Source organism: Cetorhinus maximus, chromosome 22 (genome assembly GCF_964194155.1).
Source record: "Cetorhinus maximus chromosome 22, sCetMax3.hap1.1, whole genome shotgun sequence".
Taxonomy (NCBI): domain Eukaryota; kingdom Metazoa; phylum Chordata; class Chondrichthyes; order Lamniformes; family Cetorhinidae; genus Cetorhinus; species Cetorhinus maximus.
This window is the reverse complement of record NC_135900.1, coordinates 70,166,823-70,194,544: the sequence shown is the minus strand read 5'-3', so window position 1 is coordinate 70,194,544 and position 27,722 is coordinate 70,166,823. Positions and strand designations below refer to the sequence as shown.

General features: G+C 48.5%; 1 protein-coding gene across 2 annotated transcripts in view; it reads right to left on the bottom strand.

Annotated features, from left to right (window-relative positions):
* LOC144696781 (E3 ubiquitin-protein ligase TRIM33-like) overlaps positions 1 to 2,809 on the bottom strand; it is a 122,707-nt gene extending 119,898 nt beyond the window's left edge. For both annotated transcript variants that reach the window (XM_078568508.1, XM_078568509.1), the window contains exon 1: positions 2,312 to 2,809. In XM_078568508.1, the coding sequence (XP_078424634.1) occupies positions 2,312 to 2,582 (271 nt within the window). In that variant the 5' untranslated portion in view covers positions 2,583 to 2,809. The remainder of the gene's footprint in view (positions 1 to 2,311) is intronic.
* Between the last annotated feature and the right edge of the window lie 24,913 nt (positions 2,810 to 27,722).

Below are 27,722 nucleotides of genomic sequence, written 5' to 3'. Positions count from 1 at the left end.
CAATTAATGGCACATGAACAAAACCACATATTCAGCTAGAAGACCCTCTAAGAGTAAAGTGGGGTGCCCATATTTTAGGGGAATCTACAATGTTACTCTATCTCTGCCTTGCTCTCTCTGTCTGGACAGCAACTCATCAACAGGGACCCCACCATCCAGTCAACGGTGGTCCTGGGTGAAAATAAGCCCCTTGAAATGTGTGTGTTTCAGATTACATTAATCTACTTAAAGCAACAAACAGGCCAAAGTCGTCCCCTGGGGAAAAGGGGCTTTAATTTAACAGTTCAGCTGAGTTGCCCATGACTGCTCCAGGACAATTAATTCCCATTGAGTTGCCAAGAACCACTTCAATCTGGTTCTAGCTGGTTCCAGCCGCCCCTGACCAGTTCCAACCGCCTGGGAGTGACTCAACCGCATCTACCACTCAAAGCTTTCCCGTGGGGGAGGCTGAAAGAGACGGGGGGGGGTGGGGGGAGGAAGCTCAGGGGAAAACACCACCTAAAGCGCTGCCTGGCAGATCTTGCAATTCGATGCCAGCAGGGCGCTTTCTCAACTCGCTTCAGCCGGGCCCTGCAATCATTTTCGACGAAGAAAAAGGGAGTAGCTTGACGAGGGAGATGCTGTACACCCCTGTGAGTCGGGCGGAAGCGGTACATTCCTCGCCGCTTGTTACATTGTGGCTAAGCAACAGGAGAGGCGACATCAGCAGCTCCGATACAATGTAGCAAAGAGCGGCTACAATATCCCCACAGCAGCGTTACAATGTAGCAAAGAGCGGCTACAATGTACCCTTTCCCCAGGGACCATTAAACTTTATCAGTGACATATAAACTGGATACCAAACAATACTTTGCAGCAACTTATCAGCCACTGCCAGTTTCCCTGTCCGAATGGAAATACACTGGCTTGTCAGTTTCAAGTCGTTTCACATTCTCGTTGAAACCACATTTGCTATTTCAACGTCCGTTTCTTTTTTTTTGCTTCAACTACCACCCCCACCCCTGAAACAGGTCGGGGGGGGGGGGGAACAGAACATTCCCAATGTAGCTTGACATCATTTCATTAAAAAGGAATGTGTGCACAACTTTCGAAATGTTTAACTGGGCTAAATTGCTACAAGTGAATTAATGCAAGTTTAATTCCAGTTGTTGACATATTGGGCCGGAAGGTGTGTGCCACTTCCCTGAATGCCCAATGATTTGTGTTGCTGCATTGAGGTTAACGTGAGCTAACTGCACAACACAAACAGGGTTCAGCAACCCAAGCATTATTATACAATTGGCACGGATTTTACTATATTAGCCTTTTCGAAAAAAAAGTTATTTTCTGATCAAGTGTAACGACTGTCCGTGAAAGACTTAATTTCTTAAATTAAGAGAATTGGTGAAAGGGAATATGGTTCAGACCAGCCTTCACCTGGGAGATGGTCAGTCCCACAAAGAGCTTCTTTGTCACCTGGTGGCCAGACTACATTTTTCGCTCCCTGATTGGGATGCCAGGGAGAAAGAGACTTTTGGTGAACAAAAATTCAGCTGCTATTTTTTAATGGGATAACTTGAACTGAAATCCTGCCAGGTATGGGGCGGACGGGAAATGAAATGGGCCCTCCGGCCATAGTAAACAATAAACTACAATCGAAAAAAATTAAGTCTGTAAACCCGAGGCTGACACTTCAGGAGGTCAATATTAAAATATATGACGACCGACTCAACTCTCACACATGGGATAGTGCAAGATAGAAACCGCCCGAGCCCTCTTTTGCAAAATCATAACTAAGTCCCATGTTATCTATTTTCAATAAATGGCTATTCAAATATGCAACCTACATTTACATTTCAAAAATGCCCATTGCAAAGCAGCGGTTCGATCATCGATTAATTGCGGTTTGAATTCATATAAGCGAAATTCATGTGAACTAGGCTACTGGAGACAGAGAGTTGAAAAATGTCAGATGGTAAACGTTCCCTGTTAGCGCCAATAACAAATCTCATTTTACCAGGCTGTTTATCTGAGGTGTCAGAACTATCAAAGTCTCTGCACAATTAAGCAATCGCCATTAGCTGTAAAAACATGGTTAAAATATATATAGGTACATGAATAATTCCAAAAGTCTCTGTGCTTTGAGGGGCGCCAGGTCTGACAAAGGGTTTGGACACTAGGCCCAGTGTGAGCCTTGGGTCTGTCTGTGTGTGTATGTGTGTGTGTGTTGGAGCTGGAGAATCCGTGCGTTACGCAAGATTCAAGTGTGTAATAGGGGGTGAGGGACAATGTTCACTCCCCACCCCCCCCCACCCCTCCCCAATATACTCACTCTGCTGATGCTGGAGAGAGGAGGACTCTGCCAGACTGCCCGCGGTAGCTGACCCCGGCAGCACCAAGTGCCTGAGAGGTTCGGGCAGACACTTCTTGCAGAAGGAGTGGAGACATGGCAGCAGTTTGGGATCGCGACTCTGGAAATTCAGCTTGCAGACGGCACACGTCTCCAGCAGATTGAGCTGGACTCCCTCCGCCTTCTCCCCCTGTTCCCTACTCTCCGCTTCGTTTCCTGTGTTGAGCCCGGATTCCTGGGGACTCTCTGCCATTTCCAGAGTGCAGTTTCAGTCTGTGATCCCCCTTGTAATTCCCATCCGCCTTGTTGGTTGTGCGCAGTGAGAGGATCGGGTTATGATTTCTCTCGCTTTCTATCTATCTCTCTATCTCTCCATCCATCGATGTGGCCAAGTTGTTGCAGTGGTAAACGCTCGGTGACTGTGGGGTTGAGGGCGTTCTGATCCAGGCTGCTGTCAAATGCAGGAAATACTCCATCTCCCGGACACAGGACGCCAGTGAGAAACTGCAAATCCATATTCATCACAGCACGTCATTGAGGCCCACATTAATATTAATGACTTTCATCAACAGGCAATCGAGCCCCTTTCTCTTTTGGGAAAAAAAATACTGTTCCGGATTCATGTGCGTCTATCAAGCCAGACCCCCCCTGAAAAAAGGCCCTGTGTTTTCAGCTCTGTGCCAGCGCTTGGGGGTGTGGGGTGTGGGGTGGGGTGGGGTGGGTCACTGTTACCCTCACTGGCTCTGGGTCAGGGTTTCCCGCTCGCTAATACTGGCCAGTGACTCCCTGCTGGAAAGTGGGCGTTAGGGGGAAGGCAGGATTGGGCTGGGTTGTGAAGCCCCGCACAGTTGAATAGTCATAGCATGAAAAAGGCCATTCGGCCCCCTATCTTTTTTTTATAGCAAAAGTATACTATATTCGTAAAATATCTGAAAGAACATTACAAAACCTTTCAAAATGGCCATCACAAAAAGTGCAATGATATTCAAGTTTTCCACCAGACCATGTCATATGCTGAGGTGCATCAATACAATCAAGGAACATTACAGACATTTCAAAATGGGCACAACAGTCAGACCGTGCAATGGTATTTAAGTTGTCTACATAGATCATGTTGCACTCTGAGGTGCCTCAATACAATATGTAATATTCACTCCATACATTCAATGTGAGTCATGGGTGGGGGAGGGGCTGAAGGTGATGCCATTTTGTGTCTGACCGGGCTCCGGTCCTGCGGTTGCCACTTCCAGTTATTTTATTTTCGATTTTTTTGGCAGCGGCGCGAGGAGGATTTGGCGGTGGTGTCTCCCAGTAACCAGAACCGGAGCATGGAAAGCACACAGTATCCTCAGTAAAAAAGGCTGATCATTTGGAAGAGTGGAGATACCAGGACTGGCTCCAGACAAGCCAAATATATATCATTTCAAAACTACACATGGTCAGATGTACAGTGTTCCCATTAGGAAAGACAAAAAACTGTATTCATGAGGCACACTTTGTTTTTAGGTCATTGGTTCCAAAGGTGTCTGTGTTTGTATTTTTATTGTAATGGTTTACCTATGCTGCAGTTTTGTAATTTCAAAAGGTAAGAAAATACAATGCCAAGGATGAAAAAAAAATAGCTGAAAGGCCTTAGACAGCGACCTTTCCCCATTGCGCCTATGTAGCGGCTGCCCCAAGCTTTAGTGCGTCCCTCAGCGCTTAGGCCTCGACTTTAGAATGTTCCAGTCTGCAACACTTGGTTGGGGACAACTCTGCACTGGAAGACCAACAAGTTTCAGTCAGACCAAAGAGCGTCTTTCACTGAGTTGATGATCCTCCAGCTGCAGTTGATGTTTGTCTCGGTGTGTGTCCCTGGGAACAGCCCATAGAGCACAGAGTCCTGTGTCACAGAACTGCTCGGGATGAACCTCGACAGAAACCACTGCATCTCTCTCCAGACCTTCTTTACAAAGGCACAATCCACAAGGAGGTGAACAATGGTCTCTTCCCCACCTCAGCCACCTCGAGGGCAAAGTGCCGAGGGGGTGAGACTCCTGGTGTGTAGGAAGGATCTGACAGGGAGGGCCTTTCTCACCACCAGCCAAGCTACATCTTGGTGCTTGTTTTTTTTTTTCACCATGGCTACTCATCCCTTCCAGTTTCTAACACATGCCCCGGTCCCTCCGAACCATATCCCCAGCACCCTCAGGCCGTCTGACCTGACGGTGAAGGGGACAAAGGATCGGTCAGCCCAGTTCCCAAAGAACATGGCCTCGCTCTTGCCACGATTTACCTTGGCACCCGAGGCCAGTTCGCAGATGTGGATCAGTCTGCGCACCGACAGCGAATCCAAGCAGAAGACGGTGATGTTATCCATGTACAGGGAGGCTTTAACCTGAGTGCCTCCACTGCCTGGGATCATCACTCCTCTTATGCTCAGATCCTTCCTGATGGACTCACACTTTGCAACACACAAAAAGGACAGGGGAGAGAGGGCAGCCCTGCCTGACTCCAGATTTAATCGGAAAGCTTTCTGATTCCCACCCATTGATTGAAACTGCGCGACAGATGTTTGTGTAGAGCAGTTGGATCCAGCTGTGGATCCCCTTCCCAAACCCCATTTTGGAGAGCACATCCACCATGTAGGTGTGCGATACTCTGTCAAAGGCCTTCTCCTGATCCAGGCTGATGAGGCAGGTGTCCACACCCCTGTCCTGCACATAGGCAATCATATCCCTGAGCAGCGCGAGGCTGTCAGAGATCTTCCTGCCGGGCACAGCACTGGATCGGGTGGATCACCAGCTGCAGAGCAGACTTGACCTGACTGGCGATGACCTTGGACAGAAGCGTATAGTCGACATTCAATAGTGAAATGAGTCACCAATTTCTAATTTCCTCCCTTCCCCCCTTGTGCTTGTAGATGAGGGTGATGATGCCTTTCCTCATGGATTCTGACATACTGCCGGCCAGAAGCATACTCTCGTACACTTCTAGCAGGCCTGGGACAATCCAGTCCCACAGAGCTGAATACATTTCAGCCGGTAAGCCGTTGCTTCTGGGTGTTTTACTCTTCTCGAAGGACTCAAGGGCCTTAGTCAGGTCATCCAGAGTTAGCGGTTTGTCCAGACTTCCCGTATACTTTTGTCTAAGACCTCCGTGATAGAGGACAGGAAGGTTTGGGAGGCCACACTGTCTGTGGGCTTCACACCATTCAATCCAGCATAAAAGGATTTGCTGATCCTCAAAATGTCACCTGCGATGACTTTACTGAGCCGTCTTCTTCCTTCAGGCTGCTGACCACAGAGCTCTCTCTGTGTATCTTTTGGAAGAAGAAATGTGAGCACGTCTCATCCTGCTCCACGGAGCGGACTCTGGAATGGAAGATGATCTTGGAGGCCTCCGAGGCACACAGCAAGGTTTGCTGGCTCTTCACCCTCTTGGAGTTCCTCCTTGACATCGACCCCCATCGACCGCAGCCGGAGCAGATTCTGCTTGTTTTTCTGGAGTTGGGACATTTCCCTCTGTTCCTTTTCTAACCTTCTGAACACCTTTGAGGGTGAAAAACTTCTTGATGTTCTCCTTGATTGCTTCCCAACAAGTGTGTTTTCTTTTATTCATTCATGGAATGTGGGCATTGCTGGATGGGCCAACATTTATTGCCCATCACTAATTACCCTTGTTCAGGGGGCACTTAAGAGTCAACCACATTGCTGTGGGCCTGGAGTCACATGTAGGCCAGACCGGGTAAGGACAGCAGATTTCCTTCCCTAAAGGACATTAGTGAACCAGATGGGTTTTTACAACAATCAACAATGGTTTCATGGTCATCATTAGACTCAAAGAGGGGTTTCACGGTTCTCCAACCTTTGTAATCCCTCTTGAGTTCCTCAATGTTCTCTGGGGTCAACAGTTTCAAGTTCAACTTCCATGTCCCACTGCCAACCCTCTGGCCTTCCTGTAAGTGACAGTTGGCCAGTAGGAGGCAGTGGTCAGAAAAGAATACTGGCTTGACATCAGTGGACCTGACAGTGAATGCTTGGGACACAAACAGGAAATCTATCCTGGAATGCGTGACCCTGTCTGGCCCTGACCAGGTGTATCTACGCTGCGCTCCATCTACAGGGTGGCTGAAGATGTCGTGCAGCTTGGCATCCTTAACTGTTTCCATCAGGAGTCTGGACATGGCGTCCAGTCTGCTGTCGGCCCTGCTGTATTGTCCAGCTGCATCAATGATGCAGTTGAAGTCACCGCCCAGAATGACTGGCCTGGAAGTTGCCAGCAGCAGTAGGAGCTGCTGAAAGACAGCCAGCCACTCGGTGTTTTGAGCCAGGGCATACACGTTAATTAATCAGAGTGGAGCATTCTTGTACAAATACGTCTGCTACAAGGAGGCGCCTGCCCATCACCTCCTTAACCTTGGAGATGGAGAAGTTGCCTCCCCGAAGCAGAATACCCAGGCCGGAGGAACGTGAGTCATTTCCTCCCGACCAGATCGATGGCCCATGGGACCACCATTGTGACCATTGCCTGTAGGAGCTGAGGTGCAGTATCGCACACTCCTGAGGAAACAGCAGGTCAGATTTGACCTTGGCAAGGTAATCCAAGGTCGCTACACATCGTGTAGTAGATTTAACGCTACGCGCATTAATAGACGCAATCTTTATCCCCATTTTAAAGCATTTTGTCGCTTACCAGGCCTGTCATCTTTGACAGTTCCAGTCCTTTGATCTGCCTCTGCAAACCCATTGTCATAACTCACTGGGGATAGTGCGCTATAATACCAAGCCCCACTGTTCCCCGAGCCACGACAAATGTGAAAAGTTTGACCAAACCACCAGATTGCCCCAATTCTACCTAACTGTTTAATTTAGGTTAACCGAATACAAGCACCAGGTTTGTAAACTTAATAAGTAAATAACTGTTTATTGAACAAACTGTTGTTAACCAGTGGCAAAAGAAAGAAATATGAACTGCTAATTTCTAACACTATAACTTAAACTCTACCCCCTTCTTAAATCCCTACACACACATACAAGACACATAAGACACGCAAAAACATGGATTTTAAGGGTGGGATAAAACAGTTCAATAGCACCAATTCCAGAGTACAGGATTTGACGGGTTGATTTTGATCGATGTCTTCCAAATTCCTTTCAGTTCTTGTTGATGACGCGAGGTGGTCTTCCAGCACTTTCAGTATTTAGTTCACTGGGTGAGCACTTGCCTTTCAATGTCTCTAACAGTGATTGTCCCCTTTGCCTCTTGACAGGAGTTTTCAGAGAGAGAGCAGGTTATAGGAATATGAGAAGAAAAAGCCAGCTAGCTATTATTGTGGAATTACTGGAATCTTCCACACACAGGAGAAAGAGGTTTCAGGTCTTGTCCCTTTCAGGCTAGGAGCTATTCCTGCTGCACCGGTCTCACACAAAACCTGATCACCTGGTCAGGAGCCAATTAAAACGTTGTTGCCAGGCAGCTCCCTTGGTCCAGGACTCCTTTTCGGCACCACCCTGTCTTTCATGGCACACTCTGTTCCAGGACTGCAACATTGTATATATCTCTCATCCTGTTCCATTGGGCATGTCTTTCTAACTGCAGCATTGTAATTTTAATCTGCAATGCAACAGAAAATAAAAAGATATGTTCTTTACAACAGTCCAACAGAAAATAAAAAGATATGTTCCTTATACCACAGTGTTCACAAATTGTCTCACTTTTGATGGGCTGAGGAAAAACGTCCTGAACCACCCCATTGGAAATATTCCACTCAGGTGACATCAGGGAGTTTGTGCTAGGAGCGAGGTTTGGATTATTCTCTGTTGGAGAAGTCTGACCGATCCAACCACCAGTGGAAACTGTTTCTCCTGATGTACTTCATCTAAACCCCTCATAATTTTGAATGACGATTAAATCTCCCCAAACCCTTCATTGTATCTACTTGTTAACGTGTAATTTGTGTAAATATTATATAATCCATGATTTGCCTGTTAACTTACGTTTAATTTATGTTTTTTTTGGTTCGATTGTTAAAGTAAAAGTCAGAAAAATAAAACCTTGTCCACTTGGTTTTTTTTCATTGGGGTCATTCAGTCATTTTGGTTCTTTTGGTTTTGTTGGTCTCACAACATCACGTGTGGAACCTGACATTGGCCTGGATTTTGTGGTGAGCTGTGAGGAATGGCGTTTTCCATTCACCTCATTGACAGCAGCCCACAGAGTTTTTATGGGCTTTTCATCCCTTTTCAACATGGCCCCTTCCACAGGAAATCTGGAACCAGTGAGAGCAGAGCAAGCATCAGCGTGTCTCCTCAACCAATCAGATTGAAGAATCCTCACCGAGACATGCAGACTCTAAACCAGAAAGTATAAATTAGGATAACTCAATGTAACATTTAATATAGAATTATGTGCAGAAAATGAAATAGGGTGGGAAAGAAAGATGGCATTAAGAAAGAGAGAGATAAATGAGACAGATTTTTATAAGATCTTCAACAATAATTGAATTCTGAAGAAATGAGACTCTACACTTGCAAAAGTATATTTTTAGGGCCAGAGAGGTTGTTTGGCAATAATTGAGATTTATCATGTTATTAAAATTCATTTACTCCTGAAGGCACCAAATCTGACCTTTTCTGGTATTTTCAGTGGGTAACTAGTGGGTAAGTAACAGAACTTGCCACTTTTCATGTATTTTAATGCTACATCTATCGGCGAGGTTCCAGGGTTTCTGATGGAGCCAAGAAATTAGGTCAGCAACTTCTGGATTTCCATGTTTAACATGCGCATGTGCAGACAATTGGGGCAGGATTTTGAGGTCATTGGGCAGGCACAGTGGGCGGGCCTGGGAGTGCCCGGGAAACGGTCCGCCACCTACAATCGGCCCCCGACCACAATTTCACGCTGGGCCTCCCAGTGTGAAATGCGGCTCCACACTGGTCAGGAAGGGCCGAGTGGGGGCAGGGGACTGTCAGCTGCTGGGTCCAATAGCAACCTGGCAGCCAGTTTAAAACCAGCCCAGGCAACCCCCGGAAGGCTGCCACGGATGGACATCTCCTCTGTGTTCCCAAACCGAAGTCATGGCGTCGAGTCGGCCGGACACAGCAGGCGGGAGAACAGCTCAGGTGGGCACTCGGCCCCCCACTTTTCTGACAGGTGCCTCACCATCCTCCTGGAGGAGGTGGTTGCCAGGAGGGACACCCTTGACCCCAGAGATGGGAGGAGGAGGCCACCACACCTCACAAGGAGGGCATGGGAGGAAAGGGTTCTTCTGAGTGTCTTGGCCAACATTGCCCCCTCGAAAACTAAAACCAGATTACCTAGTTACTCTTCTCATTGCTGTTGTAGGGCATTTGTTGTGTGCAAAGTGACTTCTGTTTGACAGATATCATCAGTCATCGCAATTGAAAGTGATTTGGAGTTTGTGAAGGGGAATGCAATCACAAAGCCAGTAAGCATGGTGGAGTACAAATTGGGAACCTTTACTCCTGTTTTATATCTGTAAAATGGGTGCACAAAAAGTTTATTTTGGGAACCAGCATTCTTCATCTAAGGATGCCTGAAAACATCCCACCTGAAAAGGGGTTGGAATATTTTTCAGGCTCCCCAGTGACTGCCTAAAGCAGGCGTTGAGCCCCTTACGTATGTAAACAAGGGGCCTAACACTTGTTTTAGGACTTGTTCACCAAATTAGACAGTGCGGAGCAGAGTCAAATTAATCCTGTTCCACTGATCAATCACCATCACCAAAAGGTCAATTTTAAAAATGTTTTCAATTCCCGTGGAGCCAGAAGGAATAGATATCCTTCCCCGTCTTTATGAATGTACTTAACAATGCTTTTATGCAACCAGGAGAAAAAAGATTTGGGGCCCTTTTGTGCAGCTGTCTCTTTAAGGACCTCTAGTTGAGCTGTTTATGGCCTGCTGGTAGGAATCATAGGAGTTGGGGTTAGTTACACACACACACACATGTCCAGACATCCAGGCATGGGAGCAGGTGGCAGCAGTGGTGAGCAGCCATGCTGTGGTGCAGTGCACATGGTGCAGTGCCAGAAGTGCTTCAGTGATCTGCTGTGCTCAGGAGGGGTGAGTACCGTGTTGGCATCGGTAAGTGCGCAGAGGTGTTAAGGGCTGGCCATCCCCCTGTGGGCCTCAGGGGTGCTAGAGTCTGACTGCCAAATGTCAATCATGCCAGAGCTGGCCAAGGGGGTGAGCCTGGGCTGTTTGGACTGAGTGCCTTGCGGCTCGAGGGCCACGACTCGGATGTGCCCTGCGAGGTGTTCCTCAGCTGGGGTTGGCCAGGCTGCAATGGTGCTGCAGGTACAGAGTGGACTAATCAATGCTCCTCTGTCCTTTCAGGAGAAGACGAGCCACATCCAAGCCGAGAGAGGGCACGAACAGGCAGAGGCCCATCCAGCCTCCTGCTGCTCAGCAGGTTCGAGCAAGACGCCCTTGAGCTTGAGAGCCGGCATGCTCCCTGTGCAACCGGGCGTGGAGAGGCAGGGGTGCCAGATGAATGTAAGAGTACAATGCACAGAGGCGAGACTTTCAGATTGTGCAGCCATTCTAGTGTAGTCTCTTCATTAATGTGAGCCTCGAACCTGGAATCCCCATTGATCATTGGAAGACGATGGCATCGTGATGCAGATCTCCGTCATCTCACCAGGGTGCCAGGCATGAACAGTGACAGTGTGATGACTTAAACTACTGACATGTCCTTCTTCTCCCTTTTAGGTTCTCCAGCAGGCATTCGCTCTGTGGACCGCAAAGGGCCACCCCTGACACCGGAGGACCACCGAGCTTCTGTTGCACCTGTCACACCCGCGATCTGAACCAGGCACCAGCGCAGATACCAACACTTCGGTGGGCATTAGTTTGATGGCAGTATTTCAGTGCACAGCGGTGAGGGCACTTCACACTCAGTTGAGGAGCAGGCGGAGGCACAGAGTGCCCAGGGCGCCGGCAGTCGAAGGATTGCTGGGGACCAGGATGATGCTCAGTTGAAGGCTGATGATGAGCCTCTGGAGTCGTCCATTAGGCGGCAGATGTTGGATGTCCAGCGGGACTTGCGGAAGAATCTGGCGGAGACCCATGAGGGTATTTGTGCCATGGTCTCCGTTATGGCGGAGTCCATGCGGAGCATCAGCACTGCGTTGACCCTCATGGCTGAGCTCACTGACTCCGCCATTCAGAGAGTGGGGACTCTCATAAAGAGGCAGCTCCAGGAACAGGACCAGGGATTCCTGGGGATGCGCTCGGATCTGCAAACCCTCACACAGGCAATGACCTCAGCTAGTCGGTGTCAATGTGGGAGATGGATGAGGCACCCAGTATCCCAGCTAGGCGCCCGTCCATCAATGGTGAGCAGGGAGGTCCACAGTGACCTCATGTTGGCACACGAGTTGCCTGTCATCTCTGCGGGCTCCTCTCAGGGCGCTCTGGATGCTGACAGCAGCTCCTCCGCCCCTCTGCCAGTGACTGTGGCATCTGATGAGGCTGCAATGATTGGGGAGATGCCAGCCATGCCACTGGCTGCTCCCTCCCAGGTGGGACCAGCACAGGCTCCACTGGCCAGAGGACGACCATCAAGGTTATCAAGGCCAACAGGGTCAGCAGACTATCTCCAATGGCGGTGCCAGCGAGGGGGGAGCATCTAGACGTAGCACTCACAAGCATAACTTAAAGGCCCCATGAGCACAAGAGGGACAGATCATGGGTAGTTTAATGTTCATTTAGGGCAGTAGAGAGGGCTCTACACTCTATAGTGGGCGGGGAGAGGGGTCATGTGAGAGGACATGTGGTAAATTAGAGGGAAATGACAAGGTAATAGAGCAGGGTAGCAATTTGAGTATTGGTAATGAAAGGGTCCTTTCAGATATCTGGATGGAGGTGGCAGCCCTGGCATGCTGTTGAAATTGATTCTTGGTAGCCTAGCTGAAGGAGCAAGGGTCCCTGGTGTCCCTGCCTCCCGAGGTCTGGCTCCACGTCCTCAGCGTTCTCCTCACCATGCTCACCTTCTAACTCGCTACTGGACACAGCATCTGCAGCCTGTGCAGCTGTGTCAAGATACTCTTCCTCCAGTGGGTCCTCCATTGCCAGTGCCAGATTGTGGAGAGTGCAGCATGCAACCGTGATCAGCGACACCCGTTCTGTGGGGTATTGTAGTGCTCCCTCTAAACTGTCCAGGCATCGGAAGCACATCTTGAGAAGACCTATGGTCCTCTCTACCACCGCCTTTGTGGAGGCATGACTCATATTGTAACACTTCTCTGCCCCTATTCTTGGATGGCGGAGAGGCATCATGAGCCACCTTCTGAGGGGATAGCCCTTGTCACCCAGCAGCCACCCATCCAGCTGGGCTGGAGCACTGAAGAGCCTCGGCACCTGGGAGTGTCGGAGGATGTAGGCGTCGTGGGAGCTGCCTGGGTACCTTGTACAGACTTGTAGAATCAGCATCCTGTGATCACACACTATCTGCACATTCATGGAGTTGAAGCCCTTCCTGTTGATAAAGGCACCGGGCTGACCCACTAGCACCTTGATGGCCACATGTGTACAGTCTATAGCACCTTGGACACGGGGGAAGCCAGCAATTGCTGCAAAGCCTCTGGCTCACTCAGCCTGGCTGGCCTCGTCCGTACGGTAAAGAATAAATGTTATTACCCACCTGAACAGAGCTTCTGTCACCAGCTTGACGCAGCTGTGGACAATTGATTGGGAGACTCCACAAAGATCCCCCACTAAGCCCTGGAAAGAGCCAGAGGCATAGAATTTGAGGGCCGCTGTGCCCTTCAGAGCCACTGGCATGGGGTGTCCACCCACACAGTCGGAGCTGATCTCAGGCCCAATCATCTGACAAATGGAGGTCATGGTCTCCCTGGAGAGGCGGAGCCTCCTTCGGCATTGCACCTCGGACATACTGAGGTAGCTGCATCGCTGCCTGTAAACCCTGGCAGCAGGATAATGGCATCTTCTGTGGCCCCTTCCGCCTTGGACTTCCTGCTGGCCCTGTGCCCCTTGTGCCTGCACTTCTCTTCCCGCGTGCCCCTCCTCTGGAAGCTGCACTGGGACATGTGGCCTCCTCTCCCTTCTGCCCCTCTCTTCCTCCTCAGGGAAGGTGCCAGCAGCAGAGACCACAATCCCCATCACCAGGGTAAAAGAAGGCTGTCTGATACCTGGAAGGGTCCACATAGTCTGAATCCTCTAGGGGCCTGGTAGACAGCAATGAGCTCTGAAATGAAGCCTGGAAATGCTAAGAATGAAGTCCCGAACAGAGATGAAGTTGCCAAGTACCAATAAGTCACCAGCAGCAAACTATCCCCTAAATTCCTCACTACTCACACTAGCAATGCTGTTGACCCTTTTTATCCCGCCTTTGGATGAGGTTTTTGAAAATGTCAGCTGGCTGCCTGCCCGTTTTGACGAGTGCGAAATTGCACTGGCAAGGAAAAATCGGCATCAATTGGACTGTTAATGGCCTGTTAACTAATGGAGGGCACCGCTCCAGCTCCCACGTACACCCGCCAAGCAAAATATCATGTGAGTGCGCGATGACGTCAGGACGCTCGCCCAACGTCTTCACACACTATTTTACGCCCGATTGGGTCGGGCGCAAGCTCGCCCACGGGACATAAAATTCTGCCCTAGAAGTTTGTGTCCAATTTAACAATGACTACTGATAGCCACACCATTATTCCTACCACAAGGTTTGTATTGTCGGATAATTTTGCAGGGAGGCATCATATAGATGAGAAATAGGATGGGGCTAAGGATAGATCCTTGGGGAACTCCAGAGGTAACTGTGTGTGGGTGGGAAGAGACATCATAACTGGAGATGCTCTGGATGTCACTGAATAGTTAAGAGTGCAGACTGAGCTAGCCAATGCTGGAGAGACATTGGAGGAACATGTGGGGTCAGCTGTGTCAAAGATCACTGTGAGGTCAAGAGGGACATAGAGAGGGAGCCACTGAGGAAAAGCTGGCTGGAAGAACCAAAATAACATTTTATAAACTGAAGCAATAATTAACGAGTGGGACGGTAGGGAAATAAATAGTGTTGGATCCACAATATGAGTTACAAAGATTTTCTGTTTCTCTTCCCAGAATGGTCATGTTAATGCAGCTGCAGGTTTTGCTGAGATCTACATGATACAATAAGTATATTGCAGCACTTTCCACAGGCTCAGGATCAGTGTGTTTTGTTGGCAGTTTAAAACGTAATCATCAGTGACAATAAGGGTTAAAGAACCTCTTCATTGTGTGGGGAAATAGTTGGTGCACTGCCCTTTCACCTCTGTGACCTTGAGGTTAGAGTCCGGTCCACAATGACAATTCTCTTTCTGACATTCGAAAGGGGCCCAGCAGCCATTTTGTGCATTCTCAACCCAGTAGGCAGTAGTTTGTAGCAGAAAACCTACTCGCAGTTCAACAGTAATTGGCACCAGGCTCGAGTTCACACTCAGCAATAGAACAAAGGATGATCATTGTAGAGAGAGGAAATCCCACACAGGATCATTGGGGGTGGGGGGTGGGGGGGTCGAGGGGAGGGGGTGTGGTTTGCAGCTTGTGATTGAGGCACTTCATTAGGTCAGTGTATATTACTGTCCTATAATGACATAACCCAAACTCAGACCACTTAATTACAGAGGAGCCTCAAGTATTTGCTCCCCAATTATCTAAGCTCTCCATTCTACAAAATCTTTTATGAAAGTCGAGGCTTAGTTTTGCACCATCCAGCAAAAGTCTGGTTAAGTGTTTTTCATTGATTTCCAGCTTCTGATTGAATGCGTTAAGAACTGTTTCTTGGATGGTTCTTGGTATAATTTAGCGTACATGTAACTGTTACTTAGCATTAGCACCAGGAAACCTGCAGAATCAGGACTTTGAGATCAGGGGACCCAGTCGGAGTCTGGGTTTGGGAACAGGAACTAATTGCAGTCAGAGAAGATGGTGATATCAGTGATTTTGAAAGTGGAAGATCTTGAGGGGGAGGCCAGTTGGGATGAAATGTGGTTTTTCAGATGGGGAGCGATGGGGAGGGGCAGCATATAGATGAGAAATAGGATAGGGCTGAGGATAGATCCTTGGGGAACTCCAGAGGTAACTGTGTATGGTAGGAAAAGACATTATCACTGGAGATGCTTGAGATATCACTGAATGGGTAAGAGTGCAACCAGACTGAGCTAGCTAATGCACCATTGGAAGGAGAATGGTGGGGTCAACTATGTTAAAGATCACTGAGAGGTCAAGAAGGACATGGAAGATAATCATGGAGGAAAACCTGGCAGGAAGATAAGGGATTACTGTGAATATAGATAGGAGAGTTTATACAGAGGGAGAGGTTTAGGGATGAAAGGAGGGCAGTAATCTCAGAGGAGAGAGAGCAAGTAGAGTTGAGAAGGAGGTTGAATTCACCAAGAGTGAGAAGTAGCTCAGTGCAGAGGCAGAGGAAGGAAATCAGAGGAGATATCACAGTGTTGTAGTTGCGTGGGCAGTAGAGAACATGGATTTCTAAAGAGAGGTGTGAGGGGTGAACAAGGAGAGATGCTCAAAGGAGAGAGGTTGACCAGCAGAGTTGGGAAATGAACCAAGGTGTGATTTAGAGGCAAGGGTACCACATGGTAGTTTGAGTGGGAGAAAGGTGTCACCACATCACAATCATGTCTCTGTCAAAGCCATCCTTTCAATGTGTTTATCTGCACAACTTCAGAGGAGATTGCTATGGGTCTGCGGTCTCATGTATACCTGATGAGATAAGGATGGCAGATCAGTGAACCAGATGGGTTTTTTTTATCATGATCAGTGATAGTTGTCATGGTCACCATTACAGAGACTAGCTTTCAACTCTAGATTTTATTAATTGAATTTAAATTCCACAAGCTTCCATGGTGGGATTTGAACCCATGTCCCCAGAGAATTAGCCTAGACCCCTGGTTATCTAGTTTCTTTTTATTCGTTCATGGGATGTGAGCATCACTGGCAAGGCGAGTATTTATTGCCCATCCCTAATTGTCCTTGAGAAGGTGTTGATGAGCATCCTTCTTGAACTGCTGCAGTCCATGTGGTGTAGGTACACCCACAGTGCTGTTAGAGAGGGTGTTGCAGGATTTTGACCCAGTGACAGTGAAGGAACGGCGATATATTTCCAAGTCAGGGTGGTAAGGGATTTGGAGGGGAACTTGCAGATGGTGGTTTTCCCATTTGTCTGCTGCCCTTGCCGTTCAAGGTGGTAGAGGTCATGGGTTTGGAAGGTGTTGTTCAAGGAGCCTTGGTGAGTTGCTGCAGTGCATCTTGTAGATGGTACACACTGCTGCCACTGTGCATTGGTGGTGGAGCGAGTGAATGATTATTGTGGTGGATGTGGTGCCAATCAAGTGGGCTGCTTTGTCCTGGATGGTGTCAAGATTCTTGAGTGTTGTTGGAGCTGCACTCATCCAAGCAAGTGGACAGTATGCCATCACACTCCTGACTCGTGCCTTGTAGATGGTGGACAGGATTTGGGGAGTCAGGAGGTGAGTTACTCACTGCAGGATTCCTAGCCTCTGACCTGCTCTTGTAGCCAGAGTGTTTATAAGGCTGGTCCAGCTCAGTTCCTGGTCGATGATAACCCCCAGGATGTTGATAGTGGGGGATTCAGTGATGGTAATGCCCTTCAATGTCAAGGGGAGATGGTTAAATTCTCTCTTGTTGGAGATGATCATTGCCTGGCAATTGTGTGGCACAAACATTACTTGCCACTTATCAGCCCAAGCCTGGATATTGTCCAGGTCTTGCTGCATTTGGACATAGACTGCTTCAGCATCTGAGGAGTTGTGAATGGTGCTGAACATTGTGCAATCATCAGCGAACATCTCCGCTTCTGATATGATGGAAAGAAGGTCGTTGATGAAACACCTGAAGATGGTTGGGTTGAGGACACTACCCTGAGGAACTCCTGCAGTGATGTCCTGGAACTGAGATGATTGATCTCCAACAACCACAACCATCTTCCTTTGTGCTAGGTATGATTAACCAGTGGAGAGTTTCCCCCCTGATTCCCACTGAGTCCAGTTTTGCTAGTGCCCCTTGATGCCACACTGTCAAATGCTGCCTTGATGTCGAGGGCAGTCACTCTCACCTCACTTTGGGAGTTCAGCTCTTTTCCCCATGTTTGGGCCAAGGCTGTAATGAGGTCAGGAGCTGAATGGCCCTAACAGAACTCAAACTGAATGTGCAGTGACATTATCACTAGGCCACCACGTCCCCTCAGATCTACACCTCAGGGAATACAGATCTAATATATGCAACCTATCCTCATAATTTAACCCTTTTATCTCCAGTGCCATTTTGGTAAATCTGCACTGAATATGCCAGAGGCCAATAAATCTTTCCTAAGGTGCAGCACCCAAAACGGAATGCAGTGCTCCAGGTGGAGTCTAACCACAGCTTAAAACACACTGTAGCAGAAATTTCACTCCTTTATATTCCGGCCCTCTTGATATAAAGCTAACAGATCGGATCCTATCCCAACAGGCAATGGGCGCTAGGCAGAATACACCCAGGACAGGACGCCAGTCCATCACAGGGCACACATTCACACGCACACACACACTAAGGGGCAATTTAACCGTAGCCAATCCACCTAACCAGCATGTATTTGGACGGTGGGAGACTTGAGTGGGCAGATAAGCTAGAGGCCTGTCTCCACACATGTCAATGTGGCTGTATCTGAATGGTTTCAGCTGCAGAGGAATGGTCACTTTATATAAGGCTTTCCTAATGTATGGCTGCTCCCTCCACCCCCACCCCACACTTGCTTGTGCATTGCTTTCAACCGCAGGGCAGCCCTTGCCCCCATCCCCAAGTCACCTCAACTACAGGGCAGCCTTTGCCCCCATCCCCAAGTCACCTCAACCGCAGGGCAGCCTCTGTCCCCATCCCCAAGTCACCTCAACCACAGGGCAGCCTTTGCCCCCATCCCCAAGTCACCTCAACCGCAGGGCAGCCTTTGCCCCCATCCCCAAGTCACCTCAACCGCAGGGCAGCCTTTGCCCCCATCCCCAAGTCACCTCAACCGTAGGGCAGCCCTTGACCCCCGCCTCCACTGTGCCTCAACCTTGAAGTCCAACAGGCAAACCTAGTGAACGCTGGGCAATGTTACTCTGTACTCACCTCCGAGTTCCCCTTGAAGTGCAGCCTGCCAAGTGCACGCATTATATATGCTGTTGTGAAACACGTGGATGTGCAATCACACCGATATGGGCGGACAATCCAGCGGGGGAGGAGGGGGGTGGGGGGCGGTGATGATTCTGGTGGGCAGGCCTAATAATGATATGCAGATGTATTACAATGAGTTTCCTGACATCCAATGATGGGAAATGTAGCCCACCATCGGTGGGCTCAGCAGATGATCGCAAACTGGCTTTGCAACATGGTGAAACCGACCTCTGGCCTTTTCGCCACATTGTCTGCTCGTGCCACCAAGCACACTGAACGCCAGCGGGCACGGACCTTTTGTCACCTACCTCATTCACCAATTCCCAATCCAAATTAAGAGGTCACCCCCAATTCCATGTGGTCTCATTTTTCTCCCCTGTCTCTTCTGTGAAAACAGCCCCAGGTACTGGTGAAGATCACAACAGTAGATTTACATCAGGCTGCCAATCACCTGAATTTAAATTTACATTGCTAAATTTGTGAGTTCATAAATCCATAGTCAGACCATCATTTACAGTGGCTCTGATTTTAATGAGGGGATTGAAGTGGGGAGGGTGCGTGGTGAGTGCCTATGGTAGTCTAGAGAGGTGGAGGCTCATCTGATCTCATTACCATACACATTCACAGAGAACCAACTGAACCCAGACAGAGCCACAACTTAGCTAGTGGGCAAGGGCTGCAATTCACTGACAGGAGTCCACTATCAGGGACCCATGTAAATGTCCCACGTGATCAATTGCAGGGATCTGGGTGATTTCTGGCCATGATCAGGGGTATGGAGGGGCAGGAGACTGGTGAAAGAGAGGCCCAAGGCTTCCTTGTGGGGCCCTGATGTGAATGCCTGCCCTCCGAGGAAACCTAAAATTGAATCCAGCTCCTTACCTGCTTGGCCTCCACTGGCCCACAATGGGCTGACCTGATGAGGAACCTATCACTGATCAACAGCTCCGCCCGACACCTTATATTGATGCCATCTCCACACTTACTGCGGGTGTCCCACTCACCAGCTCAAATACAACAGGATAGGCTGTGGCAGGAAGGCAGTGGGGTCAGAAGAGTTAAGAGATTGCCCTCATTTTAATTTCCCCCAGCCCAGTTTCTGGTGAGGGTGGGGGAGGTTAAAATCATGACCTTTTAATGTGCCTGGTCAGCATCAAGGCAGGGACCACTTACGTAGGAACATGGGAACACCAGTAATGCCTGTTCTGCCGTTTCATGGGATCATGACTTACCTGTGACGTATCCCTCAACATTTTTAGTTAACAAAAATCCATCAATCTCAGATATAAAATTAAAAATTGACCCAGCATCAACTGGCATTTGTAAAAGAGACTTCCAAACTTCTAGTACCCTAACTCATTTGCAAACTTCACTCTTGAAAGATTGGCTTGAATTTTCAGAACATGTCCCCTGTAGTCCCAGACCCCCTGAAACAGAGAAAATAGTTTCTCTCTACCTAACCTATCTATTTTGCCTAAATATCTTGAAAACTTCAATCAAATCAAATTCCAGAGAATTCAATCCTAGTGTGTGTAATTGTTCATCATAATTTAATCATTGCAGTCAATATTGTTAATAAATTTTAAAAATTCTTTGTAATTGCCTTTGAACTGAGTGACATACTAGGCTATTTCAGAGGGAATTCAAGAGTTATTGCTATGGGTCTGGAGTCACATGTGATTTCTTTCCCTAAAGGACTTTGGTGAACAACTTGGGATTTTACAACAATCGATGAAAGCTTCATCATCACCATTGCTGGGACTAGCTTTCCATTCCAGATTTATTAATTGAATTTTAATTCCACCAGCTGCCATGGTGGGATTCAAGCCCCCTGCCCCCAGAGCATTAGCCTGGGCCTCTGGATTACCAGTCAAGTGACATTGGCCACTACACCAGCATCTCCCCAATTTTGTTTAACTATGTGCAGTTTGAGGGCATTAATTGGGGTTTTACTTGAGCATGTATAAAGAGACACTTGCTGAACTGTAGTGTGGTTAGGAGTTAGGAGTTACATGTTTCACTCTGCAAATAAATGTAAGATCGAGAGAAGTTTGGCCAATTATCATCCTTCACCAATTGGCTTTCTGGAGTATAACACATGCACCATTCTGATAGATCAGCACTACTCTCCCTCCAATATATCCTTCCTAAGGCGTGGTGCCCAGAACTGCTCACAGTTCCTCAGGTGTGGTTTATTCAGAGCTTTGCATAACTGAAGCATGGCTTTTTAAAAAAATCCTTCATGGGATGTGGGCATCGCTGGCTAGGCCAGCATTTATTGCCCATCCCTAATTTCCCTTGAGAAGGTGGTGGTGAGCTGCCATTTTGTATCGCTGCAGTCCATGTGGTGTAGGTACACCACAGTGCTGTTAGGGAGGGAGTTCCAGTATTTTGACCCAGCAACAGTGAAGGGACGGCGATATATTTCCAAGTCAGGATGGTGAGTGGCTTCAAAGGTAACTTCCAGGCGGTGGTGCTCCCATGTGTCTGCTGCCCTTGTCCTTCTAGTTGGTAATGGTCATGGGTTTGGAAGGTGCTGTCTAAGAAGCCTTGGTGGGTTCCTGCAGTACATCTAGTAGATGGTACACACTGCTGCCACTCTGCATCGGTGGTGGAGGGAGTGAATGTTTAAGGTGGTGGATGGGATGCCAGTCAAGCGGGCTGCTTTGTTCTGGATGATGTCAAGCTTCTTGAGTGTTGTTGGAGCTGCACTCATCCAGGCAAGTGGAGAGTATTCCATCACACTCCTGACTTGTGCCTTGTAGATGGTGGACAGGCTTTGGGGAGTTAGAAGATGAGATAGTTGCTGCAGGATTCCTAGCCTCTGACCTGCTCTTGTAGCCACAGTATTTATATGGCTAGTCCAGTTCAGTTTCTGGTCAATGGTAAATCCCAGGACATTGATAGTAGGGGATTCAGCAATGGTAATGCCATTGAATGTCAAGGGGAGATGGTTAGATTCTCTCTTGTTTGAGATGGTCATTGACTGGCATGAATGTTACTTCTTCCTCATTGTATTCTAGTTTTCTAGATGTAAAGGTCAGCATTGCATTAACCTTTGTGATTATTTTCTGCATCTGTTCATAACATTTTAATGATTTGAATTCTGGACACCCAAGTGTCTTTGGACTCCACTGTTTCTAACATTTCACTGAAATGTTTTATCCTTTTTAGATCCAAAGTATCTGACCTCACATTTGTCTACACTGTAATTCAATTCACTCCACGTGATATCAAGAAACGGCTGAAGGCATTGGATACTGCAAAGGCTATGGTCCCTGACAATATTCCAGCAATAGTACTGAAGACTTGTGCTCCAGAACTTGCTGCGCCCCTAGCCAAGCTGGTCCAGTGCAGCTACAACACTGGCATCTACCGGCTATGTGGAAAATTGCCCAGGTATGTCCTGTACACAAAAAGCAGGATAAATCCAACCCGGCCAATTACCGCCCCATCAGTCAACTCTTGATCATTAGTAAAGCGATGGAAAGGGTCACCAACAGTGCTATCAAGCGGCACTTGCTTAGCAATAACCTGCTTACTGATGCCCAGTTTGGGTTCCACCAGGGCCACTCAGCCCCTGACCTCATTACAGCCTTGGTTCAAACATGGACAAAAGAGTTGAACTCCAGACGTGAGGTGAGAGTGACTGCTCTTGACATCAAGGCCGCATTTCACAGAGTGTGGCATCAAGGAGCCCTAGCAAAACTGGACTCAATGGGAATCAGCGGGATAACTCTCCGCTGGTTGGAGCCATACCTAGCACAAAGGAAGATGGTTGTGGTAGTTGGAGGTCAGTCATCTCAGCTCCAGGACATCATTGCAGGAGTTCCTCAGGGTAGTGTCCTCAGCCCAACCATCTTCAACTGCTTCATCAAGACCTTCCTTCCATCATAAGGTCAGAAGTGGGGATGTTCACTGATGATTTCACAATGTTCAGCACCATTCGCGACTCCTCAGATACTGAAGCGGTCCATGTCCAAAAGCAGCAAGACCTGGACAATATCCAGGCTTGGGCTGACAAGTAGCAAGTAACATTTGCGCCACACAAGTGTCAGGCAATGACCATCTCCAACAAGAGGGAATCCAACCATCACCATCCCTTGATGTTCAGTGGCATTACCATCATTGAATCCCCCACTATCAACATCCTGGAGGTTACCACTGACCAGAAGCTGAATTGGACTAGCCATATAAATACTGTGGCTACAAGAGCAGGTCAGAGGCTATGAATCGTACAACGAGTAACTCGCCTCCTGACTCCCCAAAGCCTGTCCACCATCTACAAGGCACAAGTCAGGAGTGAGATGGAATACTCCCCACTTGCCTGGATGAGTGCAGCTCCCACAACACTCAAGAAGCTTGACACCATCCAGGGCAAAGCAGTCCGCTTAATTGGCACCACATCCACAAACATTCACTCCCTCCACCACCAATGCACAGTGGCAGCAGTGTGTACCATCTACAAGATGCACTGCAGGAATTCACCAAGGCTTCTTAGACAGCACCTTCCAAACCCACGACCACTACCACCTAGAAGGACAAGGGCAGCAGATAGATGGGAACACCACCACCTGGAAGTTCCCCTCCAAGTCATTTACCACCCTGACTTGGAAATATATCGCCATTCCTTCACTGTCACTGGGTCAAAATCCTGGAACTCCCTCCCTAACAGCACTGTGGGTGTACCTACACCACATGGACTGCAGCAGTTCAAGAAGGCAGCTCACCACCACCTTCTCAAGGACAATTAGGGATGGGCAAAAAATGCTGGCCCAGCCTGTGAAGCCCACATCCCGTGAGTGAATTACAAAAATTATTCGCTACAGTTTTGCCCATTCCCTTAACCTATTAATTTCTCTTTGTAATTTTACGCTTCCATCTATACTGCTTACAATGCCACCTATCTTTGTGTCACTGGCAAATCTGGATGTGTTCCATCACCCTAGTCATGAAGCAATACTGTGAACAGTTAAGGCTGCTAATCACATCCACCAATTAGAGTCACCGCCCATTATCCCTATTTTTTATTTCTACCTCACATCCAATTTCCAAACCAGGCTAATAATTTTCCCTTAATTCCGTGAGCTTCAGCTAGCAAACAGTCTCTTATGGGTGACTTCATCAAATGCCTTATGGGAGTCCATATAAATAATATCTATAGACATTCCCCTGTCTACTACTTTAGTCGCCTCTTCAAAAAATTCAAGCAGGTTTATTACACATAACCTGCCCTTTACAATCCATGTTGGCTTGCTGTGATCACCTCAAGGTAGTTAGTCATTTTATCTATAATTATAGACTAATAATTACCCGAAAACAAATGTTAGGCCAACTGGTGTATAATTTCCTAGTCTGCTTCTGTCACATTTCTTAAAGAGCAGAGTGACAAGCACGATTTTAAGGAATCTAACTGAATGGTTCCCAAATCAAAAGAATTTCGGAAGATTAGAGTTAGGGCATCTTCAATGTTCCCGTCCACTTCCTTTAAAATCCTGGGATGGAAACCACCTGGTCATAATTTACTGCCTCTATCTTCTTCCTTTCTGTAATCTTGCTTGTGCTAATTTTGTTAAGTCCCTGTCCCTGATTCGATATTTGCATCTTTGGGATGTTCATGCTGACCCCTTCCTCTATTGTAAGTGTTGATGCAAAATAATTATTCGACAAAATAATATCGCCATCCTACTTTCATTGAGAACATCACCATTATCAGTTTCCAACATTGTTCTGGGCCACCCTCTTTTTCCTAATATAATTGCAACACTGTTTTGTGTTGCTTTTGATATCACTTGCAAGATTCTTTTTCAGGCTTCCTTTTTGTAGCTCTTCCTGTCTGCTTTGTCACCCTTTGCTGCCTTTTTGTATTTTCCCCATTCATGAGCATCAGTGCTATCTATTTGCATGTTTGTATGCTTTGACTTTTAGTTTATCTTGTTTCTTATCTCTTCAGTTATCCATCACATTTGTTTTGGTAAGTGGGGTGTCCCTTAGGAATATAAAATGGTTCCGTATTACATCAAACTCTTCTTTGAAAATCGATTGGTTTCTGTTGTCTTCCCCATTGACGGATTTTCCCAGTTTCTGTGGTCAGTTTCTGTCTCATCACGCTGAGGTCAGTCTTAGCTTATTCTAGAATCTTAGCAGCGGTTTTACATTTCTCCTTTTCAAATATTATGTTGAAACATATAATGATCGCTATCAGATAAATATTCACATAGGCCACGAACTACATCTGGTTCATCATTCATTACTAAATCTTAAATGGCCTGCGCCCCGGTAAGTGCTCGGACATTTTGTTGCTGAAAACTGTCCCAGACACACTCAAGAAAAGCACTAACGTTTTGCCATGTGCTAGTCTGCTTGTTCCAATCCATATGAAAATTAAATTCCCCAGTTAAAACCACCCTGCCTTTACTACATGCTTGTCAGAAGTCTACATTTATACACTCGAACACTTCACAGCTGCTACCAGGGGGCCTATTCACAACCCCCACTACAGTCTTAAACGCTTTTTTTATTTCTTAATTCTACCCAGAGGGCAGAATTTTCCCATCAGCGTGTGGGGGTGGGACCCAACGCGTTTTACCGACGCGCGGTGATGTCGGACGAGCGTCCTGACGTCACTGTGCACCATGGCGATATTTTGGTAGGTGGGCGCGCGATGATCTCCGTTTCACGCCTGCCATTAATTAATGGGCCACTGAAGGCCCTTGAGGCGCCAATTGACGGGGATTTTGCGACGCCCGTGCGATCTTCGGCTTGTCGCACGGGCACAACGGGCAGGCGGGTAGCAGAAGTTTGTATAAACCTCATTCGCGAACGGGAGAAGGGGGCACAGTGGGGTGGCAATTCTACAGGTTTAAAAGTTATTGTACAAATGTTACTGATACTTGCCTGTGTGAGCTGGAAAACTTCAAAACGCATACCAGCCTCTTGGACTGGACTCATAATCTTCAGGTCAGCACTTTGCAGTGAGGATTTGTTTTGGGGCCTTTAGGTTTCAGGAAGCCTCCCTGAGCCTGGGAATGGGAGGTGATCTCTCCACTGGAGGCACCTATTCTGAGGATGAAGGGAGGGCTAGAAGGGGGAGGAGGTCAGGAGTGCACATTCACCCTCCAGGGGAGCCACCTTTGGGAGGAGAGGCACAGGCACAAGGGGCGCAGGGCTAAGAGGTAGCCCAAGGCGGAAGGGGCCGCAGAAGACGCCACTATCCTGCTGCCAGGGTATACAGGCGGCGAAGCAGCTACCTCAATATGTCTGAGGTGCAGTGCCGAAGGAGGCTCCGACTCTCAAGGGAGACAGTCAACTATATCTGTCAGATGATTGGCCCTGAGATCTCCGCTAACTGTGTGGGTGGACACCCCATGCCAGTGGCTCTAAAGGTCACAGCTGCCCTCAACTTCTATGCCTCTGGCTCCTTCCAGGGCTCGGTGGATGATCTTTGCGGTGTCTCCCAATCAGCTGTCCACACTTGTGTCAAGGAGGTTACAGACGCTCTGTTCAGGTGTGCATTGACCTTCATCCACTACTGCTGGGACCAGGCAAGCCAGACACAGGTAGCCAGAGGCTTCGTGGCCATTGCTGGCTTCCCCTGTGTCCAGGGTGCTATAGACTGTACACATGTGGCCATCAAGGCACCAGCAGGTGAACCCGGTGCCTTCATCAACAGGAAGGGCTTTCACTCCATGAACGTGCAGATAGTGTGTGATCACAGGATGCAGATTCTACAAGTCTGTGCAAGGTACCCAGGCAGCTCCCACGACGCCTACATCCTCAGACACTCCCAGGTGCCGAGGCTCTTCAGTGCTCCAGCCCGGCTGGATGGATGACTGCTGGGTGACAAGGGCTATCCCCTCAGAAGGTGGCTCATGATGCCTCTCCGCCACCCAAGAACAGAAGCTGAGCAGCGGTACAATAGGAGCCACACCTCCACAAGGGCTGTGGTGGAGAGAACCATCGGTCTTCTCAAGATGTACTTCCGTTGCCTGGACCACTCAGGGGGCGCACTCCAGTGCCCCCCAGATCGTGTCACAGTGATAGTGGTTACATGCTGCACTCTCCACAATCTTGCATTGGAAAGGGGGGACGCAGTGGATGATGAAGATGTTGATGCAGTGGCTGCGGCTGCACACGATGAGTCCAGTAGTGAGTCCGAGGATGAGCACACTCAGGGAAATGCTGAGGGGGTAGACGCTGACCTGGGCATAATCCAGGGAGGCAGGGACACCCGGGAGGCTTTACTCCAACGAACCTTCAGCTAGCACAGCACCTATGGGTCTCCAACACAAGCCTGGGCTGTAGGCTCCATCCTGAAGACTTTAGTGCAAAATCTATCAGGATAGGAGCAGTGAAGATGGGCCCAGTCAATAAATGTCAATGACACACAAATCACTCATAACATCTCAGGAATCCATCTACCTACCCAAGAAAAGAGGCACCCCCAGCCATGTTAGATGATCTTAATTTAATGCTTCCACAAAAGTCTCTTAACATAACACAAATAAAATGGTGTCGCACTGCAAACACAATCAGGAGGGACTCATAGAGGGGGGCCAATAAAACCCACCAGTGATGAACCCGGGCTCTGCCTAAGGTGCCTTCATTTTACGTTTGCGGGTGCTACATCTTTGTAGTGCCCCCTCGCTGGCACTGGCATCTGAGCCAGCCTGCTCACTCTGCTGTCCTGTTGACCTCGATGATCTTGGCAGACGTCCTCTGGCCCGTGGAGCCTGTGCTGGCCCCGCCTGGGAGGGAGCTGCCAGTTCCACAGCTGGCATCTCCCCAGTCGCCGTAGCCTCACCGGATGCTCCGGTCACTGGGAGAGGGGCGGAGGAGCTGCCGCCCTCATCCGGAGCACACTGAGAGGTGCCCGCAGAGACGCCAGGCAGCTGCTCTGCTGATGTGAGGTCCGTTTGGCCCTCCCTGCTCCCCGTAGATGGATGGGCACCGAGGTGGGATACCTGGTGCCCAAACCACCGCCCACATGGGCACTGACCACCAGAGGTCAATTCCGCTGTGAGGGATTGCAGGTCCGAGCGCAACTCCAGGAATCCCTTATCCTGTCCCTGGAGCTGCCTCTCCATGAGAGTTGCCACTCTCTCCATGGAGGAAGCTTGCAGCTCAGTCATGAGGCTCAATGCATTGGCTACAGTCCGCATAGACTCCTCCACCACTGACACCAAGCGAAGCACAGCCTCATGTATCTCCACCGGATGGT